Raw genomic sequence first — 26245 nt, 5'->3', positions numbered from 1 at the left:
TCACCACCCAGCAGGGTGCTCGCTGATGTGAATTATGAAGGTTGAAAGCAAGAAATTATTATTTTTATTCAGAAATTCTTTAATGCCACCCATACAGGCAGTGAGCATGATTATATGAAAGCATAACAAGGGGAGAAAAATTACTCTTTGCCTCACATGATAAATCAACAAGGCTTTTAGCTTCCAGCATTCTTTTGTAAATCAGAATTTGCAAGGAATAGGAAATTATTTTTTTTTTAATGCCCAAAGACGGTTCCTGAACTACAATGTGCTATTTTATCCTCTCCCTATAAAGGAGAGGGAAAAACACAATACTGCTTTTCCCATAGCACAAATGATCCCACCACTGCTAAATTCTCACTTCGTAGTAGTCATCAACTAAGACAGACAATTATTTATCAGCCGTGGTCCCCAAGAGTATTGTCTGGAGGCACGAGGAAACATAGTAGGAAGTAAAAGCAACCTGTACTGTTAATGACCTCCGCTTATGTTATGACCTTCAAATATCTCTGAGATTGATGCCATGCTGTGAGTAGGAGGCAGGATACTAGCAGTGAGTGTCGTTAATGAGATTCCCCCCACCACCACCAAAAAAAAAGTATATTTATAATCCCTGTATTTCTGCTGAGTGATTTATGATAAAAGACTATAAACCCCACCATTTTGTAGCTTAGAGAGAGGCATAACCAGCCATTCAGATAATTCTTGCCATAAAATAAGAGGTTTGAATTGAAAAACCATTACATTTGGGAGAACCAATTTATGGTGCTTTTACTTTTAGCATCTCAATAGTTTAAGTACAAAGTGCCAAAACAGTCATTAAAACAGCAAATGATTTTCAGCATTTATGAAGAGAACTAGGAAAATATTGCCAATAGTTTCCATGGAGTTTACATGATAAGCCAAATTTATATTATTTGGGTCTCGAAGTTAATGCTAAATGGGAATCTTATCACAGTGTGGACTGGCCATCGATTCTACTCCCTGCCTCACTCCTTCTTGTCCACATTTTCCATGGAAAGTTATATTGCTACCTCATGCCCCTCCTTCTGTCCTGGCCTCAACCATTGTTCCACCCTACGGAATAGAATGTGTGCATTTTAGTATTTGCTGTGTGGGTGCTTCCTTCATGTTATGCTGACCCCTAGAGGTACTCCAAGTGCAATGCTCCAGTTTGTGAGTGGTGAACTGTTGTTGTTAGGTGCCTTCAAGTTGAGTACCTCATGTAGTGACCCTATGAACACTATTATATATGTGGACTTTTAAGACAAAGTTATTTCCTCTTAAAATATTGTTCTTATTGTAACTATTTTGTCAGAACCGACCCATAGCTCACCCCTTCAGTGGATTTCCAAAGGCAATAAATAGCATGGGAGTTGATTGCTCATCTTTCTCCTAGGAAGCAACTGGTTGATTTGAACCATGTACCATTGCATTGGCAACATGATTCCTTACCACTCAGCTAACTATGACAAGGGGGGGAAAGTTATTTCCATTAGCAACATTTAGTGTTATTGCTATTTTAATGCACTGGTATAATTTGTTCATCTCCTTATTCCTCACCAAAAAGAGAAAGCTATTTTAAATGTAGCAGTAGCTAAATATAAAAAGTATAATAAGTGAAAGTGATCTTAGGTTACGTGTTGCACTCCTACTAACAAGAAGTTCAGCGGTTCAAACCTCCCAGGCACTCCAAAGGAGAAAGATTGACAGTCTTCTCCTTAAGAATTTAATCTTAAATTTAATTCTTAAGATTTACAGTCTCAGAAATTTGAAAGAGATTGATTATGAGACGGAATCTATTAAATGGCAGTGGGCTTGGTTTGGTTCTATATTTTAAGAAGAACATGTAACTGTTGATTTCATAATGTTTACTAGCATTGATCACATTAGTTGGTGTTGTTGTTTTCTGATGTATGCTAGTTGAAGATAAGTGGAATTCTTCGGAATTATTACAATTGTCGTCTGCCCAATTGTAGATATGGAAAAAATGTGCTACAAAGGCTTTAGGTATATAGCACAAGAAACTCTTTAAGTCTTGCATTAAGTGTCTGCCAGTTACATAGTGTGTTTTCATTAAAATGATGCGCATGAAGTAACCATCAGTATAATTATCACAGCTGACTTACCACTAGGTAATTGGTTTTTTTATTACCAAGATAGCCATCCCATTGGCAAAATAGTAGGAAAGGTCAGATAAGTGTCTGATGATGCAGAAAAGATTTCTTGACAGTATGCCATGCAAAACAGCCAGTGTTGATTACACAGGGAAGATTATCATCTGAGTCAGCAGACTCCCTGGAGAGAAGAGGGAAGAGGAAAGACAACCAGGACTTCTGCCGGTTTTAGTAAAACTTGTTAGATGTAATATGGGGGGCAAATATTTCTCCCCTTAAAGTCTAGTCATTTAACTGGTGGCTTCTTATAGTGAGTTAAGTTATTGACCAGTTGAGATTTAGCTGACTGCTGGGGATCATTTCAAACATTCCCAATTAATTACTTTTGCATTTTTAGCGCGCGCGCGCGTGTGTGTGTGTGTGTGTGTGTGTGTGTGTGTGTGTGTGTTTATATAGAGTCCTGGATCAGCTCTTTTATCTAAATAATTGCTGTAAGACCTTGATTGGATATAACTTGGTAGCCTAAAGTATCTATCAGAAGTTTTCAAAGCGATACATAGGCAGACAAGATGAATAGATATGGGAGTTGGGGGAAGGAGGAGGTTAGAGAAAATCTAAAAAAAAAGAAAACACGTCAGGAGTATTTTCATAAAAGAAACTTGTGAGGCCTGTAGTGATTTCACTGAAAGACACCCCAACCATTTTAGAGCTTGATAGAATGAGAAGATCTATATTAAGTCCAATAGAGAATGTAGAAGGAATATGCTTGAGAGCAGATAATGGTTGTAGTTATAGACATCCAGGTGGAGATATTCAGCAACAAGAGGAAGTGTGCTCCTGATGGTTAGGGAGACATCAATGCTAGAATCAGTGAATAAATGAAGCCAACTAAGGCTTTCTCTGTGTTGTCACCCCTTTGCATGGCATCTTTTACATAACAGATATGTTGTCATTGTTGTTAAATGCAGATATAGTGACTGAAAAAATGAACAAGAACAGAGAGACATGGATCACCAAGGAAACAAATAGGTCTGTCTTAGAGAGGTTGAAACCAACTTTCTCCTTGGAAGCTAGTATTCTTTTTTTTTTTTTCTATAATTATATTTTATTAATTTTCATAAACATTTACAGAGATTTTGGGCTTCCACTCATTCATTGTTGCACTATTCTCTCTACCCTCCTCCCAGTTTGTTCTTGTCCAAATGCCACAGTGCTTGTCAAAGCCAGTTCTGATTAATCTTCTTTGTCAGTGTATCCTTTGCCATTCCCTATCACTCCTCCCTGAGAGAGACTTCAGCCTGATTCATAAGGAAAAGGGGACGGCGTATTCTCTTAGCTACTTCCTGCTGAAAAGGGACGCTGTGGGTTTCAGGGTGAAGATCTTCTCTCACTATTCTAAAGGGCCCCTTTGGCAGTAGGAAACACATAGACTATTATGGAGATTGATTTTGGAATTCAGATGCACTCTTATTGATTGTGGTTGGCTGTACATGTACATATCCTTGAAGATGTATCATGGGGGTGTTGCAACCTAGAAGACACAAATTTGACTAACAAGTTATAAGTACATGAGTCCAAAAATTATGGAAAAGTAAAAGAAAAGATTCTTTCATTGTTTTACAAACCCTCCCCCAGGTCCCCTCCTCGCTCTAGTCTCCTGTGATGACAGAAATACCTAGCTATATATCTCTTTTAAACAGTTTTCTCCCTCCTCTGTTTCAGTGCAGTATACATTATTGAACCCATCTTACTCAGTCTCTCCCCAACCCCAAGGACAGTCCCATTCTACAACAGTGGCATCATGTAATATTTGTCCTTTTGTGACTGGGATATTTCACTCAGCATAATGTTCTCCAGAGTCAACCATTTTGAATAATATTGCATGAGTTCCTTGTTTTTTAATGCAGCATAGTATTCCATTGTGCAAATATACCACAGCTTCTCTAGCCATTCGTTTGTTGATGGGCACTTAGGTTGTTTCCAACTCCTTGCTATTGTGAACAAAGCTGCGGAAGCTAGTATTCTGAACCTTCATCTCACATACTTTGGGTATGTGGCCAGGAGGGGCCAGTCCTTGGAGAAGGACATCATGCTTGGAAGGGTGGAGGGACAGTGCAGAAGAGGAAGACCTCAGATGAGATTGATTTGTATAGTAACTGGGGCAATGAGGATAGGTATGTTGGAGTCAATGAGACTGTCTCAGGATAGAGCAGGCTTCCGAGCTGTTGTATATATGGTTACAAGGATTCATGGGTGACTCTGTGACACTAACAACAACATCTAAAAGTAGATTACATGGATATTTGCAGCTATCCTCCTGAGCAAGCAAAACCTTTCAAGAGGGACCATCTGCTGGTGAGAAGAAGACATACTATATATTAAATTAACAGGGAAAATAAACAATTATTTTCTTTGTGAGCCTCAGGTTGAAAATGAGAGATAAAAGATAAGATACAAAATTAATTGTATAAATCCAATGTCCAGCTCATAGGAGATGCAAAAATAAAAAAAAAAATCAAGAAAATTACAAAGAAATGAAAGAAATGTGCTTAAAGGCCCATTAAGCACTGTTTTGTTGTTGTGTACCACAACCAACCCATAGCTGACCCTCCAGTGGGTTTTCAGAGGCAGTTATATTATATAGGAAGAGATCACCCATCTTTCTCCAGTGGAGTAGCTCGTGGATTTTAACTATGTGGCTTTGAGATTGCAGCACAGCTTCTTGCCACAAGAGCTCATTAAGCACTAAATAGGATAAATAACAAGAATACTTACACGCTAAATCTTTCAATGTAAAAGAAACAATAAACTGACGAAAACAACAAAAGTTTTAAATTCTGTCAACACCATTCAAATGAATTTAGGATGTATTCTCAACAAGCTATAATATCAATATCCAAAAACCAGTTTGATTCCTCTACAGTAACAAAGAGAACTCAGAGAAGGAAACCAAGAAAGCAATACCATTTACAACAGCCATCCACAAGTTGAGATTCTTGGAAGTGAACCTAACTGGAGACACGAAAGACCTGTGTAAAGAAAACTACAGAACATTTCTGTGAGATACAAGGAAAGACCTAAATAAATAGGGAAAATGTGCCCTGATCATGGATAGAAAGACTCAATGTTGTGAAAATGACAACCCTCCCAAAAGGACATGTTCCACGGAATCTCAATACAGATAACAAATTCATTTTTCAAGGAGATCAAAAGGGAAATTATCAAGTATATTTGGAAAAGAGACCCCGAATAAACAAAGCACTTCTGAAAAACAAAAATGAAGTGGGAGGCATAGCATACTCCCTGTCCTCAAAACCTATTTCACACCCATAGTAACCGAAACAGCATGGTACTGGTACAATGATATGCACATAGACCAATGGAACAGAATTGAGAATCCAAAAATGGACCAGCTATCTATGGTCAATTGATATTCATCAAGGAAATAAAACCTATCAAATGGGGAAATGACAACCTTTCAACAAACGGTGCTGGTAAAATTGGACTGCTTCCTGCAGAAAACTGAGACAAGATCTACATCTCACACTGTACACAAACATCAACTCAAGATGGATCAGAGACCTGGGAGTAAAGCCCAAAACCATAAAGCTCATCAGAGACAAACTAGGATTATGTTTTGCCTAGTCTATGGTATAAAGAGACTGCCAGATACAACCCAAAATACTCAATCTGGAGATGATAAAATTGATGAATGGGGCCTTCTAAAGATTAAATCCCTGTGGGCATCAATACCCTTTTCCAGCAGAGTGAAAAGAAAATCTACTAATTGGGGAAAAAACATTCAGCAATACCATTTCAGACAAGGGTATCATATCAATAGTTTATAGAATCCTCCAGGGCCTCCAAAAGGAAAAGACTGATAACACAATTACAAAATGGGCAAAAGATATGAAAAGAGTTTTCACAATGGAAGATAGTCAGTTGGCCAACAGACACATGAAGAAATGCTCAAAATCACTGGCAATTAGAGAGATACAAATAAAAACCACAACCAGATACCATCTATCTCACTCCAGTAGCAGTGGCAAAGTGTAACAGGACAGCAAGTAATAAATGTTGGAGAGGATGTGGCTAGATATGAACTCATACACTGTTTGTGGGATTGTAAAATAGTACATCCACTCTGGAAGACAGTTTGGCATTTCCTTAGAAAGCTAAACATAGAAATTCCATTATGACCCAGCTATTCCACTGTTTGGAATATATCCTGAGAAAATGAGAACTGAAGTACAAAAACGTGCACACCAAAGTTCATAGCAGCATTAGTCACCATCGCAATAACATGGAAACAACCCACATGTCAACCACAATAGAATGGATTAAGAAACTATAGTACATAATGAAATACTATGCAGCACAGAGGAGAAATGATTTTGTAAATCATTACCTAACTTGGGAGGGACTGGAGAGCATTATGTTGAGTGAACTAACTCAGTTCCCATAAGGACAAATACTGTATAAAATAATTATTATAGAATAAGTATGAAGACCCAAGGATGGGGGAGCAGAGCAGAGGGGTGAGGATGGGCAGAGGGAATTAGTCATAGGGTCACACAATTTGATGGGTGGAGGGAGGCGGGGTGAAGCAAATGCGAAAGATCCGGTGTGAAAAAACAATGTGTAACAACTTTGGGGGGAAAAAACACACCAAAACACCAAAAGAACATAATAAGAAAGATGAAACCCAGTCGAGCTAACTGAGCATAAGAACATTGAAATCTCAGAATGACAGCTATATCGCTTATAAAGCTGTAAGGCATAAAGAACAACTTGTCTAAAGTGGAGCAGGAGACAGGACTCTAGGGGGTAAAAAAAAAATAAGAACAGATTATTTGAAATAGTTCATTGAATTGTAAGTTTTATTTTACCTGGAAAGTCTGAGGCTGAATTAGTTCTAGTGTAATAATTGATTTAGCATAAGTAGCATTTACCCAAACATTATAAATCATATCAAAATAAGCCAGATAAAACCGGGCACTACAATGTGTACAGGTGGCATGAGGGCTTTGGGTGTTATTATCTTCCACAGTAGGCAGTGATTAATACTATTCAAAGCTAAAGAACCATCTGAAGAAGTAGAAGTAAAAACATGTTAATTAGAAATAGGAAAGAAAATACTACTAGAAACAGGTGAGAGAGTTAAAGGTAATTGATTTTGTTGTGATGCTGTTTAGTTGGAGTTGACTCATAGCTGACTTTTAGAGGCTTTGAGTCACACTGGAGGAGACTGCCCATCTTTCTCCCTTGGAGCAACTGGTGGATTCAAACCACTTGCCTTTGGGTTGGCAGTGCAATTCCCTACCTATAGGTCACCAGAGCTCCCTGGAGAAATAGCTAAGAGAATTGAAAGTAATTACTTTTAGGAAGTAGCAATCAGCAATTAAGAAAGCTTATAGCAGAGAACTAATCTATTAAATACTTGTATAATAATTTGTACTTTTAAAATTACATACATATATAAATTTATACAAAAAGAGACCTGGAGAAATGGAAGAGTATACCATGTTCATGGATTAGAAAGCTCAATATTGTGAAAATGACAATTCTACCAAAGGCAATCTACAAGTTCAATGCAACCTTAATACAAATACCAATTCCATTCTTCAACAAGATGGAAAAGTGAATTTCCAGTTGTATCTGGAATGGAAAGCGATCCCAAATAAATAGAGCACTCTTGAAAAAGAAAAACAAGGTAGGAGGCATCTCACTCTCTGATCTCAACTCCTTCTAGACAGCCATAGGGTCAAGACAGTGTGGTACTGGTACAGTGCATACACATAGATCAATGGAACAGAATTGAAAACCCAGAAATGAGCTCATCTATCTATGGCCAACTGATATTTGACAAAGAGATAAAATCAGTTAAGTGGGGAAACAAAAGTCTCTTTAACAAATGGTGTTGCCAAAATTGGAAAGCCATCTGTAAAAAAGTCAAGCAAGACCCACACATCACACCATACCTGAAAACCAACTCAAAGTGGATCGAGGACCTAGGAATGAAAACCAAGAACTATAAACTTCATCAAAGAAAAGCTTGGAAGAACTCTGCAAGCCCTGATCCACAATACAAACAGTCTTCTAAGCATCTTGAAAAACCTACAACCAGGAGAGAATAAAATAAAGGAATAGGATCTTCTAAGAATCAAATTCCTATGCACATAAAAATATTTCCCCAATAGAGTAAAAAGGAAACTCGTGTTGTTGTTGTTGTTGAGTGCCATTGAGTCGCAGGCGACTCATAGCGAACCTATGAATGAAAGTCCTGGACACCTCCTGTGTAACTTTCGTCCTTTCTCCAGTTTCATAGGGTTTCCAGAGGCAAGCTTTTGTGGAAGTGGGTGCTACTCCTGCTTCCAAGGTTGTTTTAATCAGGGAGCTCCACCAAACACTGTCCACCTTGGTTAACCATTCTTGCATTTGACTCATCAGTACCAGGAGAGAATAAAATAAAGAAATGGGACTGTCTCAGAATCAAATTCCTAAGCACATCAAAATATTTCCCCAATAGGATAAAAATGAAACTCATAGTCTGGGGGGAAAAAAATACTTGGTAATGACATATCTGATAAGGGACTCAACATCTAAATTTTATAGAGTACTCCAACACCTCAACAGAAAAAAGGTAAACAACCCAATCGCAAAATGGGCACAGGATATGAACAGACACTTCATCAAAGAAGACATTTCGGATGACAAACAAAACACATGAAGAAATGTTTAAAATCCTTAGCTCTTAATGAGATGCAAATCAAAACAACTATGAGATATCATCTCTCCCCAGTAACAATAGCAAAGTTCAACAGAGCAGTAAACAAATGTTGGTGAGGTTGTGGAAAGACTGAAACCCTTATTTACTGCTGAGTGAACCTTTATTCACTGGGAGTGTATGGTGCAACCACAATAGAAGGAGGTATGGCTCTTTCTCAAAAAGTTGGAAATAAAAATATCATTTGACTCAGCAATTCCACTACTGGGAATATACCCTAAAGAAAACAGAGATGCTACCCAAACAGATATATGCACACACATGTTTACTGCTGCATTAGTCACAACAGCAAAGAGATAGAAGCAACTAAAGTGCTCATAAATAAATGAGTGGATAGAAAAAGTATGCTATATTCACACAATGGGAATACTATGCAGCACTGAAAAACAAAGGACTCATGAAGCATTACACAACATGGGTAACTCTGAAGAACATTATGCTGAGTGAAATATCTCAGTCACTAATGGACACATTCTGTATAACACCATTGTTATAAAATAAGACTGACTTGGGGGCTGGGGAGAAACTAAGAAAATAAGGAATAAATACTACATTGGAACAGATGAAGGTAAGAACTGTTTAAAAGGAATATATGATTAGACATTATTTATATGACAACAGTCAAGAATAAATGGTGCATAGTAAAGTGAACTGTGGGAGGGAGAAGAGAGGAAATTATTGAACAATGAATGGGGTGGGTAGGGAGGAAAATGTGCAACAATGAATGAAAGAAAATCCAACTTTTCTATAAACTTGTATTAAAATCACAATTTAAAAAGGTAAAGTATGGCGAGCTCTGGTGGCCTAGTGGCAAGAAGCTGCATTGCAATCCCAGAGGTGTGCAGTTCAAGTCCATCAGATCCTCTGCTGAAGAAGGAGGGACAATCTCCTCTTATACCAGTCAGATCCAATTTGACGGTACACACATAAAAAAGAATAAAAAAAGAATTAAAAAAAAGTAAGGTATAAAAAAAAACTTGTTGTTATGTGCCATCGAGTCACCTGTGACTCATAACGACCCTATATACAATAGCCCTAAAACCTGCTCTGTCCTGTGCCAATCTCACTGTCTCCGACACACCTACCTCCATTACCCCAGTCACTGAATCTGTCTACCTCCTAGAGGGTCTTCCTCTCCTGCGCTGTCCCTCCATCCTCTCAAGAGTGACATCCTTCTCCAAGTAGACTGGTCTCTCCTTGTGACATGTCCAAAGTATGTCAGACGAAGCTTCAGAATCCTTGCCTCCAAAGAGCAGCCTGGTTTATCTCTCTCCAAGATGAACTTGTTCATTTTCTTAGCAGTACATGGTATATTCCATACTCATCTCTAACACAAACAGTTCAAAGGCATCAATTCTCCTTCTATCCTCCCTAATCATTGTCCAGCTCTGATGCATTGCAAGTGATAATAAAGACCATGGCCTGTATTAGGCACACCTTAGTCTCCAGAGTGACACTGTTGCTCTTCAATACTTTGGAGAGGTCCCTAACAGCAGACTTTCCTATTGCAATACATCTCTTAATTTCCTGGCTGCTGGTGCCAACAGTGTTGACTGTGGAGCCAAGCAAACTAAAGCTGTGAACAATCTCAATCTCTTCACCATCCATCCTGATGCTGCCAGTTGACCCAGTGGTGAGAATCCGTATTGAAGGCTGCAGTCCTTGACCTTCTGCAGCAAGTGATCCAGGTTCTCTTCAGTTTCAAAAAGATATATATAAATTACATACATTGTGGCCTAATGGAAAGAAGCTGAGCTGCAATCCTGAAGGCACATGGTTCAAATCCACCAGCTGCTCCATGGCAGAATGAAGGGCAATCTCCTCCTATGTGATTAACTGCCTCTGAAAACCTGCTGGAGGGTCAATCAAGGGTCGGTTCCTACTCCACACAACAGCAAAAAACATGTACAAGTTTTATTTTTTTAACATTTGAAACAGAGCAAGATTGTTGCAATTATTAAAACTGAAAAATTTAAGTTGATTTAAAAAAACACAAAACAAATGGAATCTAAAAGTAATATAAAAGTTAAGTGGAAACATTTGGTAAGCTAAATTTTTCGTCTGTTAGATTTCAACAGATAATATCCTGATAAATTTAAAATAGGCATATGCACATATTAACTCATAGCTCTGAAATTGAAAACATTAAATGTTTAGATTATCACTAGTGAGCGATGATTGAATTTTTTTATCATCATCTACAGTATTTTTTTTTAATCAGGTATACACAAAAAGTGAAATGTCCTAAAATGGAAAAAAAGAAGAAAGAACCAAGAGTATGAAGCTCACACATAAAAGAAGAAAAATGTTTCAATAATAACACAATTACCAACAATGTAGAATGAATTCAAAACCATGAAAAGATCAGTGTCACTGTCAGATCAATCTCTGACTGTCTTTGAAATGGTTTGTCTTCTTTCAGAGATGGTGGCAAGTAGGTGAAGAGCAGAGGGGTAGGGAAGGAAAAGGAGAGGGCAGGGAGGTAGAAACAGAAGATAAAGAGACATTGAGCAGGGGAGTGTACATCTGATGGTATCTTTTCTAGGATCTTTTCTGAGAAACATTAAAGAAATTATTTTGAGCAATAGAAGGAATTGAATAGAGCAGAGCTGCTTAAACTTTAATTCCTACAGGGGTGGCTAAATACCAAAGGGGGTCCCACTGTGAGAGTTTCTGATTCTATAGGACAAGGTAGGATTCAAGGATTTGCATTTCTGATAAGTTTTCCACCTTGCTGAGAGGCCAGCTACTGGAGTTACCTACTGAAACCTACAGGAGTGATTTCCACATGTTTAGGGTCTGTACCTGGTATCCTCTATCAGTTGGATGACAACTGTCAGCATTCTCTGTATCTGGAATACCCTTCATTCTCCCTTGATAAAGAATCCATCCACTCTCAACCTCACTTGATAAATCCTTTCCATAGAAACTCTCTAACTTAAAGGCAGGGGTTGCTGCTCCCCAGGACCCTGAGTGTATTCAAAACTGAGGTGGTATGTCTGTTCCTCTAGCACAGTCTGGCCCAAAGACATGCTTTAAAAAGCACCTTCATGTATCCTTTTTAAACAGTTTAAAAGGGACATATGAATGGGTATTCTTGTCATTATAGAAGTCCAGAGTGAAGGCTACATAGTGGAGTGGACTTGGGGGGAGGGATTGCCTAACAATGAAAGAGTTTTTTCTTTCAAGGAGAAGAGTGATTTGCGGGCGAGGGGGTGGGCAGGAAGAAAAGTACCACAATGAATGACTGGAAACCCTAAGTCTCTGTAAACTTTCATTAAAATTAATTTAAAAAAAAAAAAGCACCTTCAGTTGGCTGCAGAGCCGTGCTGATTAGGTTGAAAGACATGAACTTGCAAATAACCCATCATAGTTACCAGTTTGGTTGAGAGGAGAAAAAAAAAATCCCAAGAAGGAAGAAAGTCGAGAATTGAACAGATATGCAACTGAGGGTGTCGAGTAAGCTTAACGAGGGGCACACGAATGTTGTTAAAGGAAAGGTTTGTAACTAGTTCTCAACCATTGTTACACATTGAAATCACTAATTTTAACACTCACTTCCGGGTCCCACCGGAAATTTCTCTGGGCTTTGCCATGGGCATCAGGATTCCAGACTCTCCAGTTGATGGTAATATGAAGTGGGTGGAAGACAACCACTGTGTGGGTCTGTGTTGATGCAAAGTGATGTTGAGGGGTTATAAACTGCAGATAAAAGACAAAGACCTCAAGCCTTAGAAGTTCAAATGAAGACCTTGTGAAGGTTCCGTAGGAGCTGTATATCCATCAGTGTTAGAAAGCTGTGAGTTTGAATCCTCTTCACTTGAAGCTTCAGTTTCAAAAATATAAAGAGCATAGTTCTTTTCTTAGGCAGTTATAGATTAGATAACGTGTTACGTGCAGGATCTTACAGATACAAGCACAAAATAAACGGCATCTTACTATTTTCATTATAGCAGCATAGGCTTGAAGTCAGAAAGTGAAAATTTCTTTTAAATTTGTGAGTTGGTGGTAGTGGTATGTCTTGGAGAAAGTGCAACCAGCATGCCCCTGAGAGAGATGGACGTTGAAATTTTATCTCACATAGTTTGGGCATGTTGTCAAGAGGGTCCAGTCCTTGGAAAAAGGGATCATGCTGGGGCAGTTAGAGGGTCAGAGAGAGAGAGAGGAAGACCCTCAACAAAGGGAACTTGAAGTGACCGTGGAATGACATAGTGACTGTACCAGTGGACTGGAGCATATCACCGATCGTGTGGATGGCTAGATCACGAGGTAGAGCTAAGTCCAGATCTGTTGTGGACAGCATCACTATGGGTTGTAGTCAGTTTGGTGGCACCTAACAACATTAAATTTAACACATATATAGCAATTATTCAGCAGGTCTGTTTCTACTTGCCAACTTTAAGGAGCCATTCAAGATATCCATAGCAGCACAGTGTGTAAAAATAAGGAGCACTTATTGTTCTCCATACACGTAAATTGGATCTAAGATAGGTTAATGGTTTTGAGGAGTCAAGTAAGAAAGACATTTACTTCCTCTCCAGGTCTCTAAATGTGGAGGAATGAGAGGCAGGTGCCTTCTTGCAAACCTAAACTTCAGGCATCAGCTCTTAGGATTGGAGTTACCTCCACTGGGTCAAGACTCCAGCCACCACAGCCTTTGAACTAGACATTCAAGTTTCACAGACCTTAATATTCATTATGTAGTTAAGACCCTCAGAGCTGCTCTGCCTTCCACAGGAGAAATCCCTTTCATTCTGTCTCCTTTCTCTGCTTTGAACACTATGTGTTCACATCTGTCTTTCACACTTGTTACCTGCTGTCACTTGATCCCTTGCTTATGGGAACCCCATCTCTCCAAGAGCCAGAATACAACCTTGAATCTGTCCCACCTGAATTCATAAGTCATCTCAAACGTCTGCGTTTGAGACCTTGAACACTAAGGCTCAAAGACCAGGTTAGAACTTCCAAAAGTTCAAACTGGATTTAGAAGAGGCTCGGGCACCAGGAATATCACTGCTGATGCCAAATGGACCTTGGCTGAAAGCAGAGAATATCAGAAGAATGTCTACTTGTATTTTATTGACCATGCAAGGCATTTGACAATGTGGATCGTAACAATTGATGGTTAACCTTGGGAAGATTGAGAATTCCAGAACACATAATTGTGCATAATCTATACCTAGACCAAGAAGCTGCTCTCCAAACAGCAAGAGGACACTCCATTGTATAAAATCAGAAAAGGTGTACATCAGAGCTGTTTCCTTTCTTCATATATTTTTTATCTGTATGCTGAACAAATCATCTAAGTAGCTAGAGTTTATGAAGAAGTGTAGCATCAGGATTGGAGTAAGGTTGGTCAACAACCTGTGTTTTATAGGGTTTTTGTTTGGGGGTTTTGTTTTTGTTTTTTGTTTTTTTTGCCGAATTAACAAAGTTTATTTTGAGTTTGAACCTGGGCTCCCGCGTGCTGACACAGCAGCATCCACCTGAGACTGTTTTATAGGTTTTGCTTGCTGAAAGTGAGGACATGAAGTGCTTGCTCAGAGGATCAAGAACTGCAGCCTTCAGTATCGATTATATATCAATATCAAGAACATAAAAATTCTCACCACTGGAACAATAGGAACATCAAAATAGATGCAGAAAAGATTGAAATTGCCAATGTTTTAATCTTGCTTGGATCCAGTCAATCTTTCTTGGTGTCTGCAGTCAGGAGGTCAGGAGACATACAGCATTGGGAAAATCTGCTTTCAGCAATCTCTCCAAAGTACTGAGGAGTAATGATGTCAGTCTAAAGACCAAGACGTACCCGGTTCAGGCTGCAGTATTTCCAGTCACCTGCTATGCATTTGAGAACTGGACAATGACTAAGGGTAAGAAGAATCAACGCTTTTGCATTGTTGAATTGGAAAAGAGTGCTGAATTCTATGGACTGCCAAAAGAACAAAGAGATATGTACTGGAGAAAGTGCACCCAGAAGGTTGCTTGGAGGCAAAGATGGTGAAGCTTTGTCTCACGTATTTCAAGCATGTTGTTAGGAGAGGCTACTACATGGAAAAGGACATCATACTCGGAAAGGTCAGTGAAGGGGAGGAAAACCCTCAATGAGATAGATTGGCGCAGCATCTGTTGGAATGGACTCAAAAGTGTCAGGGATGATAAGGATGGCACACGATAGGACAGAGTTCACATGTATTGTTCATCTGGTCACTATGAGTTATACTCGACTCAGTGGCCCTTAACAACAACAACATGTCTACAAAGTAGTATCGCTCTATAGGCTTTTCATGGCTCTGACTTTGCAGAAGTAGAACGCTCAGCCTGTCTTCCAGTATAACTCATGGATTTGAGCTACCAACCTTAACTGTTTACACCACTCTGGAACTCTGCCTCCATACTAGATGGCATCAGCCATAACTTGTTGGACAAGAGAAGCTCTCCTGTTTCCTCTACTTTCAACCCTCTCTTCACAGGTTACTACCAAAGTACAAAATATACTTAATTAAGGTTGATTGAGGGGCAGGGGGAGAGAGAAGGAAATTATAAAAAGGAAGAAAAAAAGCATAAACGTTCCCATTACACTGTTTTCTCTTTCCCTCTCCCCACAACATACAGCTAGACAACTCCCAGCCTTAGTTCCATGTCCCTCAGTCTCTAGCACTGATGTCAGGAAAGAAGCCATTAAAAGTGTGACTGGGAGAAGACTCCAGCAATGGGTCAGTTCTGACTTGACAGTACATAACAACATATGATAACAATAACATGATTAGAGGGAGCTCTGGTGGTTTCATGATAAGGAGTTGTGCTATCAACCCAAAGGTAGGCATTTCCAATCCACAAGCTGCCCCCCTGAGAGCCAACAGAGAAATTCCCTGCCATATAATTTACTGCCTCACAAAACCCACTTGGGGTCAACTATGAGTCTGTTCCAACTCTATAGCAATGACTTTGACTGTTGCTATATGGTTATGAACACAGTATTCCAGACTGAAATTGCATGGGTTTGAAACCTAGCCTCACTCTTAAAACCTGTGAGACTCTGGGAAAGTAGCTTGACGTGTTTCATCATCCTGAATTTGGGAAGAATAATAATAATGCCTTCCTCTTTAGAGACTTAGAAAAATGCTTAGCAGAAAGTAAAGATACACATTATATTTGGTGGTGAGGGTTGTGGTTATTGTTGTTGTGAAGTGCCATTTCAGAGGCTGTCATCTGCACGGGAAGAGGTTGCCTGTCTTTCTTCTAAAGAGCAGCTGGAGGATTCTAACCGTGTACCTTTGGCTCGACAGTGCAGTTCTTTGGCACTAAACCACATAAAGTCCTAAGTACGTTGTGAGTATATATTGATTAAATACCCAACTAAAGGAAGAATGCCATTCAATCTTGGCATTTAAGATGTCAGGTGGGAGGAAATTTATTTTACTGACTTCCATAATAATCTGTTTTATGGCCAGCTGACAATGCATGTCCACTTCTCAGCAAGCAAAGGACTTTCCTTCACCACATCTCTGATTGCAAACATTGAGCTCTGTTTGGACGCCCATCATAATAGGGTGCTCATGTGCTCAAAAGATGTCCAGTTTAATTTCTCACTAATTTTAGACTCTCTATTCCCATAATAGGATGCTCATAACCTCAAAAGATGTCCAGTTTAATTTCTCACTAATTTTAGACTCTCTATTCCTTTCCCTTTCCTCAGATTATCTTATAACTTTCATCAATCTCAGTCTGTTCTGTAGAAGTTCAGAAAGTGTAGTTCCATGATCCTCATTCCTTAATGAAGGACTCTAGATGCATGCATTTTCTCCACAGATACTTATTGAGCAATTTCAGTTCCAATAATATGGAGCTGAGAAGCAGCAGTCCTTATCCTCGTGGTTCCTATGATCTAGCAGGCAAGAATGTTCACAGTTACACAAATATACACCACCCCGAGTTTTCAGGAACACTTCCAGAATGCTATGGAGAGGAAAACCGAAGAAATTAAGTGAGGTGACTAAAGAGGGCTGGTATAAGGAAGTCACATTTAAATTGAGGCCAGGCCAGCCAGGGGAAGGGAGAAATCCAGAGGAGTGTGGAGAGCTCTGATGGCGTTGTTCTTGGAGCGTTGTGCTACTGACTCAAAGGTCACACATCTCTGGTGGTTCAAATCCACCAGTGGCTCATCAGGAGAAAGAAGTATACTCTCCTCCCTTTAAAATCTACTGCCTCAGAAACCTGATGGAGGGTCTCTGCATCAGGACCAAGTCAATGCCAGGGAGTTTGAGGGTGTTGGGTGTTTTTGGTTGTTTGGGCTTTTTTTTTTTTTTTTTAGCAGAAGGGTGTAAGGAGATAAATGGAGTTTGCATGAAAGTAAGTCTGAACTGACTCCAAAGGGAGACTATTTAAAGGGTTAAGCAAGGGAATAATGTTACCCATTTTCTATCTAGAAGGATTAATTGGCTGCAATGTGGAGAAGAGATGAAAAGATGAAGGGAGATTACAGTTGAAAGGTAATCAGTGAAGATGAACTCAGTTGATTACTGTATTGTTGTTGTTGTTGTTGTTGTTAGAAGTCATCAAGTATGACTCATAGCAACTCTATGAACAACAGCTCTGAACTCTATTCTATGCTGTGCCATCCTCGTCATTCCTGACACAAGTGAGCCCATTGTACTTGCTACATCAGTCCTTCTTGTTGGGGCACTCTCTGTCACTGACCTTCCATCGTTCCAAGCATGATGCCCTTCTCCAAGAAATAGCCAGCCTCTCTTAGCAGCATGTATATACAAAAGTATATGAGGTGAAGATTTGTCATCTTTGTCACCAAGATCTGGCTGCACTTTCCCCAAGATCTGTTTGTTCTTCTGGCAGTCCTTGAGATCATTGGTGCTCTTCTTCAACACCACAGCTCAAAGGCATCAATTCTTTTTCTGTCATCCTCAGTCATTATCCAGCTCTCAGATGCATAGCAAGTGGTACAAAAGACCATCACTTGAATCAGGCTCACCTTAGTCTTCAAACTGGCATCATTGCTCCTCAGTAGATTGGAGAGATCCCCAGAGAGCAGACTTGCCCAATGTGGTATGTCTTCTGATCCCCTGATTGATGCTATCAAGGCTATTGATTGTGAATCCAAGTAAAAATGAAATCATTGACAATTTCAAACTTTTTGTCACCTATCTTGATGTTGCTTATCTGTGCAATGGAGAGGATGGTTTGACTTCTCCATGTTGAAATGCAATCCATATTGATGGTCATAGTCTTTAATCTTTTGCAAAAAGTATTTCAAGTCATCCTCACTTTCTGCAAATTAAACTGCATCAGTTGCATAATGCAGGTTGTTGATCTGTCTTCTTCTGATCATAAACCTACATCCTTCTTCGTAAGAGTCTTGAATGATTTGCTCAGTGTACAGAATGAATAGGTAAGGAGAAAGGATACAACCCTGATGACACCTTTCCTGATTTTAAACCATGCAGTGTTCCCTTGTTCTGGGATTCCCATTCTTCTTAATGTCTGACATGGTGTGCTATGATGCACACAGTCAAATGCCTTTGAATAATCATATCAGCAATGCTATCCCTGGTGCCACCGCTTCTTCTAAACACAGCTTAAACTTCTGGCGGTTCTTTAGCAATGTTTTGCTTGCATGTGATAGTGATATTGTTCCATAATTTCCACATCCTGTTGAATGAAAACATTCATTCTTGGGAATGAAAACAAATATGCATCTCTTCCAGCCAGTCAGCCAAGTAGCTGTCCTCCAAATTTTCTGGCATAAACTGGTGGGTATGCACAGGGCTATGTGTGTTAGTGAAATGTGTCAGTTAGTATCCCAGGGGGGCTTGGTTTTTTGCCAATGCCTTCAGTACAGATTGAACTTCTTCCTTTGTTACCATTGGCTCTTTTTTATGTTGTACTTCCTGAATTTTTATAGTATCAACCAATTATTTTTGATACAATAAACCTAAGTAATCTTATTTTGATGCTTCCTGACTCATTTAAGATTTTTCCCCATAGCATCTCTCAGTATTGCAACTTGAGGCTTGAATTTGTTTTTCACTTCTTTCAACTTGAGAAATATCAAGTGAGTTTTTCTGCTTTTATTCTTCAACTTCAGTTCTTTGCACATTCCATTATAATAATTTACTCTTTCTTCTCGAGCTGCCCTTTGAAATCTAGAATGGATTCTAGAGATGCACTTTAAGAATATGTGAGGTTACAGAGGTTATGCTTAAAATATGCTTGCAGCAGAAGGGAATAGACAGAGCTGCTGATAACTGGGGAGAGTAGAGGGGTTTGTTGGTGGCCTGGGCAAATCTGACATGTCCCCCTAAAGGCTTTTATCCTAAATATACCCATATTCATTCTGTCATTTTTCATATGGTCATCTTTACAGAAAGTCCTATCATCACTATAACATAGCAAGGCTATCCTGAGAATAGAACAGTTTCCCCACAGTGTGTTCTAATTCTGCTGGGGCAAGCCTGTCACCTTCCTTGTCCTCAATATTCTACTTAATAGATGCAGTTTAGCCATTTAGGCAGCTGTGCCCTCTGTTGGTGTAGTGTGAAATTGCAACCAAGTCAAGCCCTTTTGCAAAGCTGTCAGTTAGCCTCCTCTTTCTTTGTTCAATAAATATTATAACATAGTCTTTGTATTATGAGCCTTGGAACAAAGCAGGAGGAGCTAAGGTGCCTTTGAGAGCTCTGATAATGTAATCGTTGTGGAGAACAGCTCTTGGACAAGTAAGCAAAGCAGGCTTTTCTCTTATCCACTTAACAGATGAAGAAGCGAAAAAGAGGTATAGCATCATTTAAGTGGAAGAAATGGAACTTTAAAACTTCATTCTGATTCCTTGTATCACTCTCAGGGCTGTACCATATTTCTTCTGAGTGCTTTTCAGAATACAAATTGTGTGTTTAGATGTCATTATGCTGTTTTCGTTTTACTTATGACCACCTGACAGGCAAGCCTCAGAAATCCAAAGATTCATTCCACAATATTTATTGTCTTAGGCAGCAGGAACAGAAATTGCAGTACTGAGGTGAGGACGTGCCTGGAATTTTAGAAAACAAACAAGAGGCTGGCATGTCCAGAGCAGAGTGAACACAGAGAAGAATGTTAGTCTCATTCTCTTCCCTCATATCCTAACATTCCTCTCTGTGTTCAGATCACATAGGCCCTTGTGTGCTGAGAAACCTGGATTACTTCTGTATAGTTTTAAGGGAAAGAATGAGATACTTAACTGAATTAGTCTATCTGGCTCAGCCAAAAGCCTGTTGCCATCAAGTTGATTACCACTTAAACGGACACCATACACAGAATATAACTGCCTCATGAGATGTCAAAGTCTGTGACCCTTTACTGAAGCAGACCACCTCTTTTTTGGTAATGTGGCAGGTGGATCGAAACCAATGACCTTTTGATGAGCAACTGACTATGTAACTACCAGAACTCCATCCATTGTAGCTGATAGAGTGATATATATATCGCAGAGAATGGGACCAGACTAAAGCTGGGAGACAAATGAAGAAGCTGTTTTAAACTCAAGGCAAGATGTGCTGTAGATACACCAACAGAATTTTATGAGGATTAGATATGAGTTGTGAGAGAAAGAGTAAAAGATGACAGCAAAGTTCTTGTTGAAACTAAAGAATCACGTTGCAATTACATGAGATGGGAACGCCACCAGGACCAGAACAAAGGTTAGACAGAGTAGGGTGCAGTGTGGGGAATGTTGTTGTTGTTGTTATGTCCCTCTCTAAGGACTGGTTCCTCATTACAACATGTCCAAAGTATGTCAGATGAAACTTCAGAATCCTGGCCGCCAAGAAGCAGCCTGGTTTCACCCTCTCCAGGACGAACCTATTTGTTCTTTTTGAAGTCCATGGTACATTCCATACTTTTCTCCAACACCACAGGTCAAAGGCATTGATTCTCCTGTCATCCTTAGTCATTGTCCGGCTAGCTCTCTGATGCAATGTGGGGAATGTAAGTTTTGAAAAATTTAGACTTCGAAGCTCAGATATCAAGCTGACAATTGATTATATGAATCTGGAGTTAGGTAAGAAATAATGCTAGAGATAGCAGATCCAGGGAATTTCAGCACATAGATAATTTTTCATTCATGTGGTGAGAGATTGCAGGGAATATGTGTAGATTGAAAAGGTAAGTTCAAAGACTGCACCTTACAGCAATCTGGAGATAATGAAGGAGTGGCCAGAAATGTGGTAAGGAAATTAGTTCAGTTTGAAAGCCAAAAAAGAAAGCAGTTCACGAAAGAGAATAATTCACGTGCTGATGATGGACCGCCTACCATTCGCAATTGCCGGGCTTCTGTAATTCTCTCCTGCCACCTGATATATGACTTTGTTCTAACTTTTCCTCCAGGTGGTAGCAGATACCAATATCAGCGCCATAGCATCTCAACTTGAAAGCATGTCTACTGGCTGTCATCCTGCTTTACCCAGTGCTGACCACCATCCAGAAGACACAGAGTGAGTATTCTGAATGCAGAGTGCCTCTTTGTGCATGGGCAAAGGCCAGTGAGACCTTTTCCGGACCCTAGGCTGTTCTCTGTAAAGGAGAGGAGGAGAGAAATCCAAATGGTCTTTTTATAATCCTTAGAATACCTCCAAGAAGGCACTCGATTCTTATTTCTCACAAGGTTTCATTCCACTGTACAAGTATTTGAAAAGGCCATTGTGCAGGACCTGACACACTGGCCACTTTGGCACATGTCTATGCCTCCTTTCCTAAGAAACCATGAATCTATAGTCTAGATGTACCTTTCTTTATTATGCAAAGAACCAGGTTTCTCAATAGTCTGAGCTGAAATTTTGTTGTTAGATTGAATCTTGTGATTATACCTACTAACATTCTTCATTAAAACCCATCATTACCATTAAAGTAACTCATTAAAGCAATTTCTCTCAAGATAGAATCTGCCTAATAATCACACAAGGTCTATTTCTAAAGATGTTAATTCCCCAGGCCCATTCTTAGTGTAAACCATCTCATCTATGAGATGGTCCTTCTCTGAGATGGTCTACAGTGGATTTCAGAAATCTCATTTTAACACATTCCCTAGGGGAATTCTACCACAGATAAGCAGAAGACCACAGTTTGAGAAACACTGCATAAATGTGATCTTCTTCTACCACCAATGTCATAATGATAATTTTCACCAAGTGCCTGATTCTTAGTCGCTGCTCAATAAATGTTGAACTAAGCTGAATAGTTTATTTAAAGAAACTCATGATCACAACTACTGCCACATTTTCAGCTAGCAATTCTTCACTTTAAATGATGCATTTTGAGTTTATTTTCTTTTAGGTAAGAATGTTAAAGTAATTTTACTTTTTCTTCTAAAGGTATCAAATGCATACCATTATGTGACAGATACATAAAAATATGTAGCATTTTAAAATAACAATCGTCTTTGCTATTAAGAGAGAGGGGGGAAGGTCCCTTCTAAGAATAAAATGTATATTTGAGCACTCCATGAAATACCTGTGGAAATACAGATATACCTATGTAATCTTTGCTAGTGTTGGTTTCTTTTCTATAATTCCATACTCCCTTATCAGTTTAGGGGCTACTAACAAAATTTAAAAATCAATTCTACATCACTATTATTAACATTTGGAGATATATTTTCACAGGTATTCTGTATGAAAGTACATTAAAGCTGATTTATTGAAAATGTTATGACATTGTGAGAACCATGAGGCAAGCGCCATCTGATGTTCCCTGTTGACTAGTGGAGAAGCGCTCCCCATGCTTCCCTGAAAACAGGCCTCTACTTGTGAATAGTCGCAATTATAAAGCTCTCTCATGGGGAGGCAATCCTTCAGGGCTAACTCTGAAAGACTAATTTTGGGCATCTACAATCTCATTTCAGTATCTTTAGAAATGGAGGTTGTGCTTGAAAGATGAAACAAGAATCAAGTTCTTGTCTCCCCAGTGACTCCTTATGGAGGGTACTTATATGGCCTGGATGTGAAGTAGTGCCCTTATCCATGACATCATTAATATTCATTATTTCAGCAAATATTTATTGAGCACCTTCCTAAGACCAGGCACTATACAGGTTTTAGAATCTGAGGATTCAGGGCATAGGTACCAACATTATCCCCTTCTTCAAAGAACTGCCAGAAAGCTGGAAAAGCAGATGCATCAATCCTTGACTGCAAGAGTTAAAAACATGAGAATTAAATTTAGAGGAAGAGATAAGTAAGCATAAGGGCCTATGGAAACATGGAAGAAGGGCATCACTTATGAATGAGCTTGGAGAAACGAATGCTTAAACTTTAAATGAAGAGTTTTAAAATATTGGCATAATTCAGAATAGTTAACAGTTTAAATGACATAGTTATTCAACAATTAACATGAATATCTTCCGTAAACATCAGTAAGCAATTGGTTTCAGTGTTCACTAGCTGAAAAGTAGCCCTTATATATGCCAAGCAATATTACAGAAGGTAAAAGAAAGAGTCTCTTAGTCAGATAGAGCTGTGTATTCAAAGATTACTTTTATTTCACTTTTGCAAATTTTCTTTGAATAGAGGAAGAGTAGAGCATTATCTGATGGCTCTGCCTCTCAGACATGCATGTTGCCACAAAACAAGTGATGTCAGTAAACAAACAGGAACCTCTTGACCCAATGGGAAGGCAGAGTCCGGGTCACCAGAGTGCCTTTTCTCCCTTTGGACAACAGCTTTGGGCAATATGAAAGCAGCATTAGCTAAATTTAGATTAAACTACTTGAGCCCACGTAGATAATTGCATTTTTAGCCATGTTGTTTCTGAGAGATGACTTTCACACTGAAGAAAGCTTTGAAAATCTATTCATTTGCAACAGATTCTCTTTGGCCTTCTCGTATAACTTGTATCTATCTCTCTCCACTCTGCTGGATTTAATTTCTCATTTACCATAGTCATGATGCTGAATTTGTGACAAGTGCCGAGAATACTTCTGTGATTACTATTTAAGGAGTTTAGGGAGCTCTGGCGGCATAGCCCATAGCAAAATCTGCTGCAAAATCAAGACATAAGGAATTTGTAGTGTGTGTGGGGAAAAGGATGGTTGGCTCACCACATGATGTCAGAAAGATATGATGTAAGTGTTACAAGGAGAATAGGAATCTGTTCAAGAACAAAGAGACCACAGAGAAGGACGTGGTTAACCCTCCCCAGGCAGTCAGGAAGGCATCACATTGGAGGTGGGTTTAGAAGAATGAGTTCCCACCCTTTGTGGAAGTTGTGGGGGAGCTATGGCAAGTGTATCTAGGCAGAAAGGAGCAGTTATTAGGCCATCAGAACCTGGTGTGGACAAGTCCACCTCAGAACTGACCATCCACCACCATGCTAAATTGTACCATATTCTTTTCCATGAACATTCTACAAGTTTATACACATAAGTTTCTTTGGGTGTTAAATGGTTAGTTGAAGCTTCAAAAACTAAGCATATTAGAAGGGTGCTTTCCCACTTTCAGCATCATGTCTTAATTGTAATCCAAAAGCAGAAGGTTTTTGAAATGCCCCTAAAACATCAAGGATGCTGTTTATTAGTTGGTGACTTGACATGAAAAGTTAAAAAAATCACATTCTAAATTGTACTCTGAGAGTGTGAGTCAATAAGTTGGCCTTCATAGTTTTGCAGTATGAAAGTCTCTCTCAAATCTGTGTTCTTCCATTAAAATGAAATTCCCACTCAATAAAACACCATGCATTGTGTTTTCAGAACACCTCCACCTAAGATTATTACTTTGGAGAAAGGCTCAGAAGGATTGGGGTTTAGTATTGTAGGGGGTTATGGAAGTCCCCATGGAGACCTGCCAATTTATGTCAAGACTATATTTGCAAAGGTATTTTTTTTCCTTTTTACTGTACTCTTTTTTTTTTTTCAAATGAAAGTTAGGTGAGATTTAAAAACAAGTGTTTTGTTTTACTTTAGACTAAACCTTTTATGTGCATGTATACTTACTTCGTTTGAATATTATTGGAAACCACAACACCAGATGAGTGAAAGAAGAGTTTTTTTAATAGATTTGTAAGAAGCGTGCTTTTCTTTGAACCCTCTTACAGAAGCAAAGGCTAACAGATTTTAAAGGGAAACTTCTTTGAGCAACACAGCTATAAGGCAATTTGGGCAAATTCCTTATGTCTTGATTTCACAGCATAACAACACCATGCTCTGTGGAGTCTTACTCTAGGCTAGAACAGGTTGGCTTTTTCCTTTAAGACACTGGAGAGCTTAAGGCATAAAGCCTTGTACAAGCCTCAGATCAGTATAAGCATTAATACCTGCCTATCATAAAAATATCAAGACAGTTTAGTGTAAGATGATTTCTTTTTTCCAAGACACTGTTAAGAACTTGTGGATCCACTCAATTGTTAGGCTGAGACAAGATAATAAAATGTTTTTTAAGAATTAGCAATACTACTTACAACTCATTCTCGTTAATTAGTACACAGGTTATGGAAGCCATTCTTACTGAAGCCTCTCTATATCCCTTATGCGTATTATCTTTATCTTCAGTAGTTGAAAGAGTTATAATTTAATGTTATTGTAAATTGGAAGACTTTTAAAAAGTACCTAGTATTATTACAACTTTCTTATTCTTAATTAGTTTTTTATCCCAGTCATTTGGTTTTAGTTGGTCCTATTGTGATCTAAAGAGCTCTGGTGGCAGTGTCCACAAGGAATTGCACTGGAATTGTGCTGCTGACCCAAAAGTGATGCCTCTCTGTTGGTTCAAATCCATCAGCATCTCTGTAGGAGAAAGAGAGGCAATGATTTGCAGCCTCCTGAAAATCTGCTGAGAAGTCAACTGTGAGTTGGTTCTGACTCAACGACAATGAGTTTGAGGACTTAGGGTTTTTTTGAAAGTTTTGTAATCTGCTTCCTTATTTTCCTAAGGAAATAAAGGTCTTCAAAAGAAACATTAATGTTTTCTTTCTGGAAAACTATCACTGTTGTTATTTGCCATCTAGTTAGAACTAACTCATAGCTGACCCTACAGTAGGTTGGCAGATTCTGTAAATCTCCCAAGAGGTTGCCATTCTTTCTCCTGCAGAGTAGCTAGTGGATTCAAATTGCTGGCCTTTGACTCAGCAGGCAACTCATTACCCACTAAACCACCACCACTCCCTTAGAAAACTATGTTGTTGTTCTTGTTGATTGCCTTCAAGTCGAGCACAACCCCATAGCAACACTATGAACAAAAGGCCTGAAGCCCCCCTGCAACTATTAACATTTATCAAAGTTCATAGAGTTTCCAGAGGCATATTTTCTAGGAAGCGGATACCACTCCTGCTTCCAAACCTGTCGTAGTTTGCTATTGTTGTTATG

At 39.1% G+C, this 26245-nt stretch overlaps 1 protein-coding gene across 1 annotated transcript in view; it reads left to right on the top strand.

The window, feature by feature from the left end:
* INADL (InaD-like (Drosophila)) overlaps window positions 1-21390 on the top strand; it is a 462714-nt gene extending 441324 nt beyond the window's left edge. Inside the window, exon 42 of the mRNA XM_006879774.1 lies at window positions 21280-21390. Within this exon, the coding sequence (XP_006879836.1) occupies window positions 21280-21390 (111 nt within the window). The remainder of the gene's footprint in view (window positions 1-21279) is intronic.
* The last annotated feature ends 4855 nt before the right edge of the window (window positions 21391-26245 follow it).

Source organism: Elephantulus edwardii, unplaced genomic scaffold (assembly GCF_000299155.1).
Source record: "Elephantulus edwardii isolate Elephantulus edwardi_28Jun2011 unplaced genomic scaffold, EleEdw1.0 scaffold00005, whole genome shotgun sequence".
NCBI classification, from domain to species: domain Eukaryota; kingdom Metazoa; phylum Chordata; class Mammalia; order Macroscelidea; family Macroscelididae; genus Elephantulus; species Elephantulus edwardii.
The sequence above is the reverse complement of the archived record's forward strand: the minus strand, read 5'-3'. Positions and strand labels throughout refer to the sequence as shown.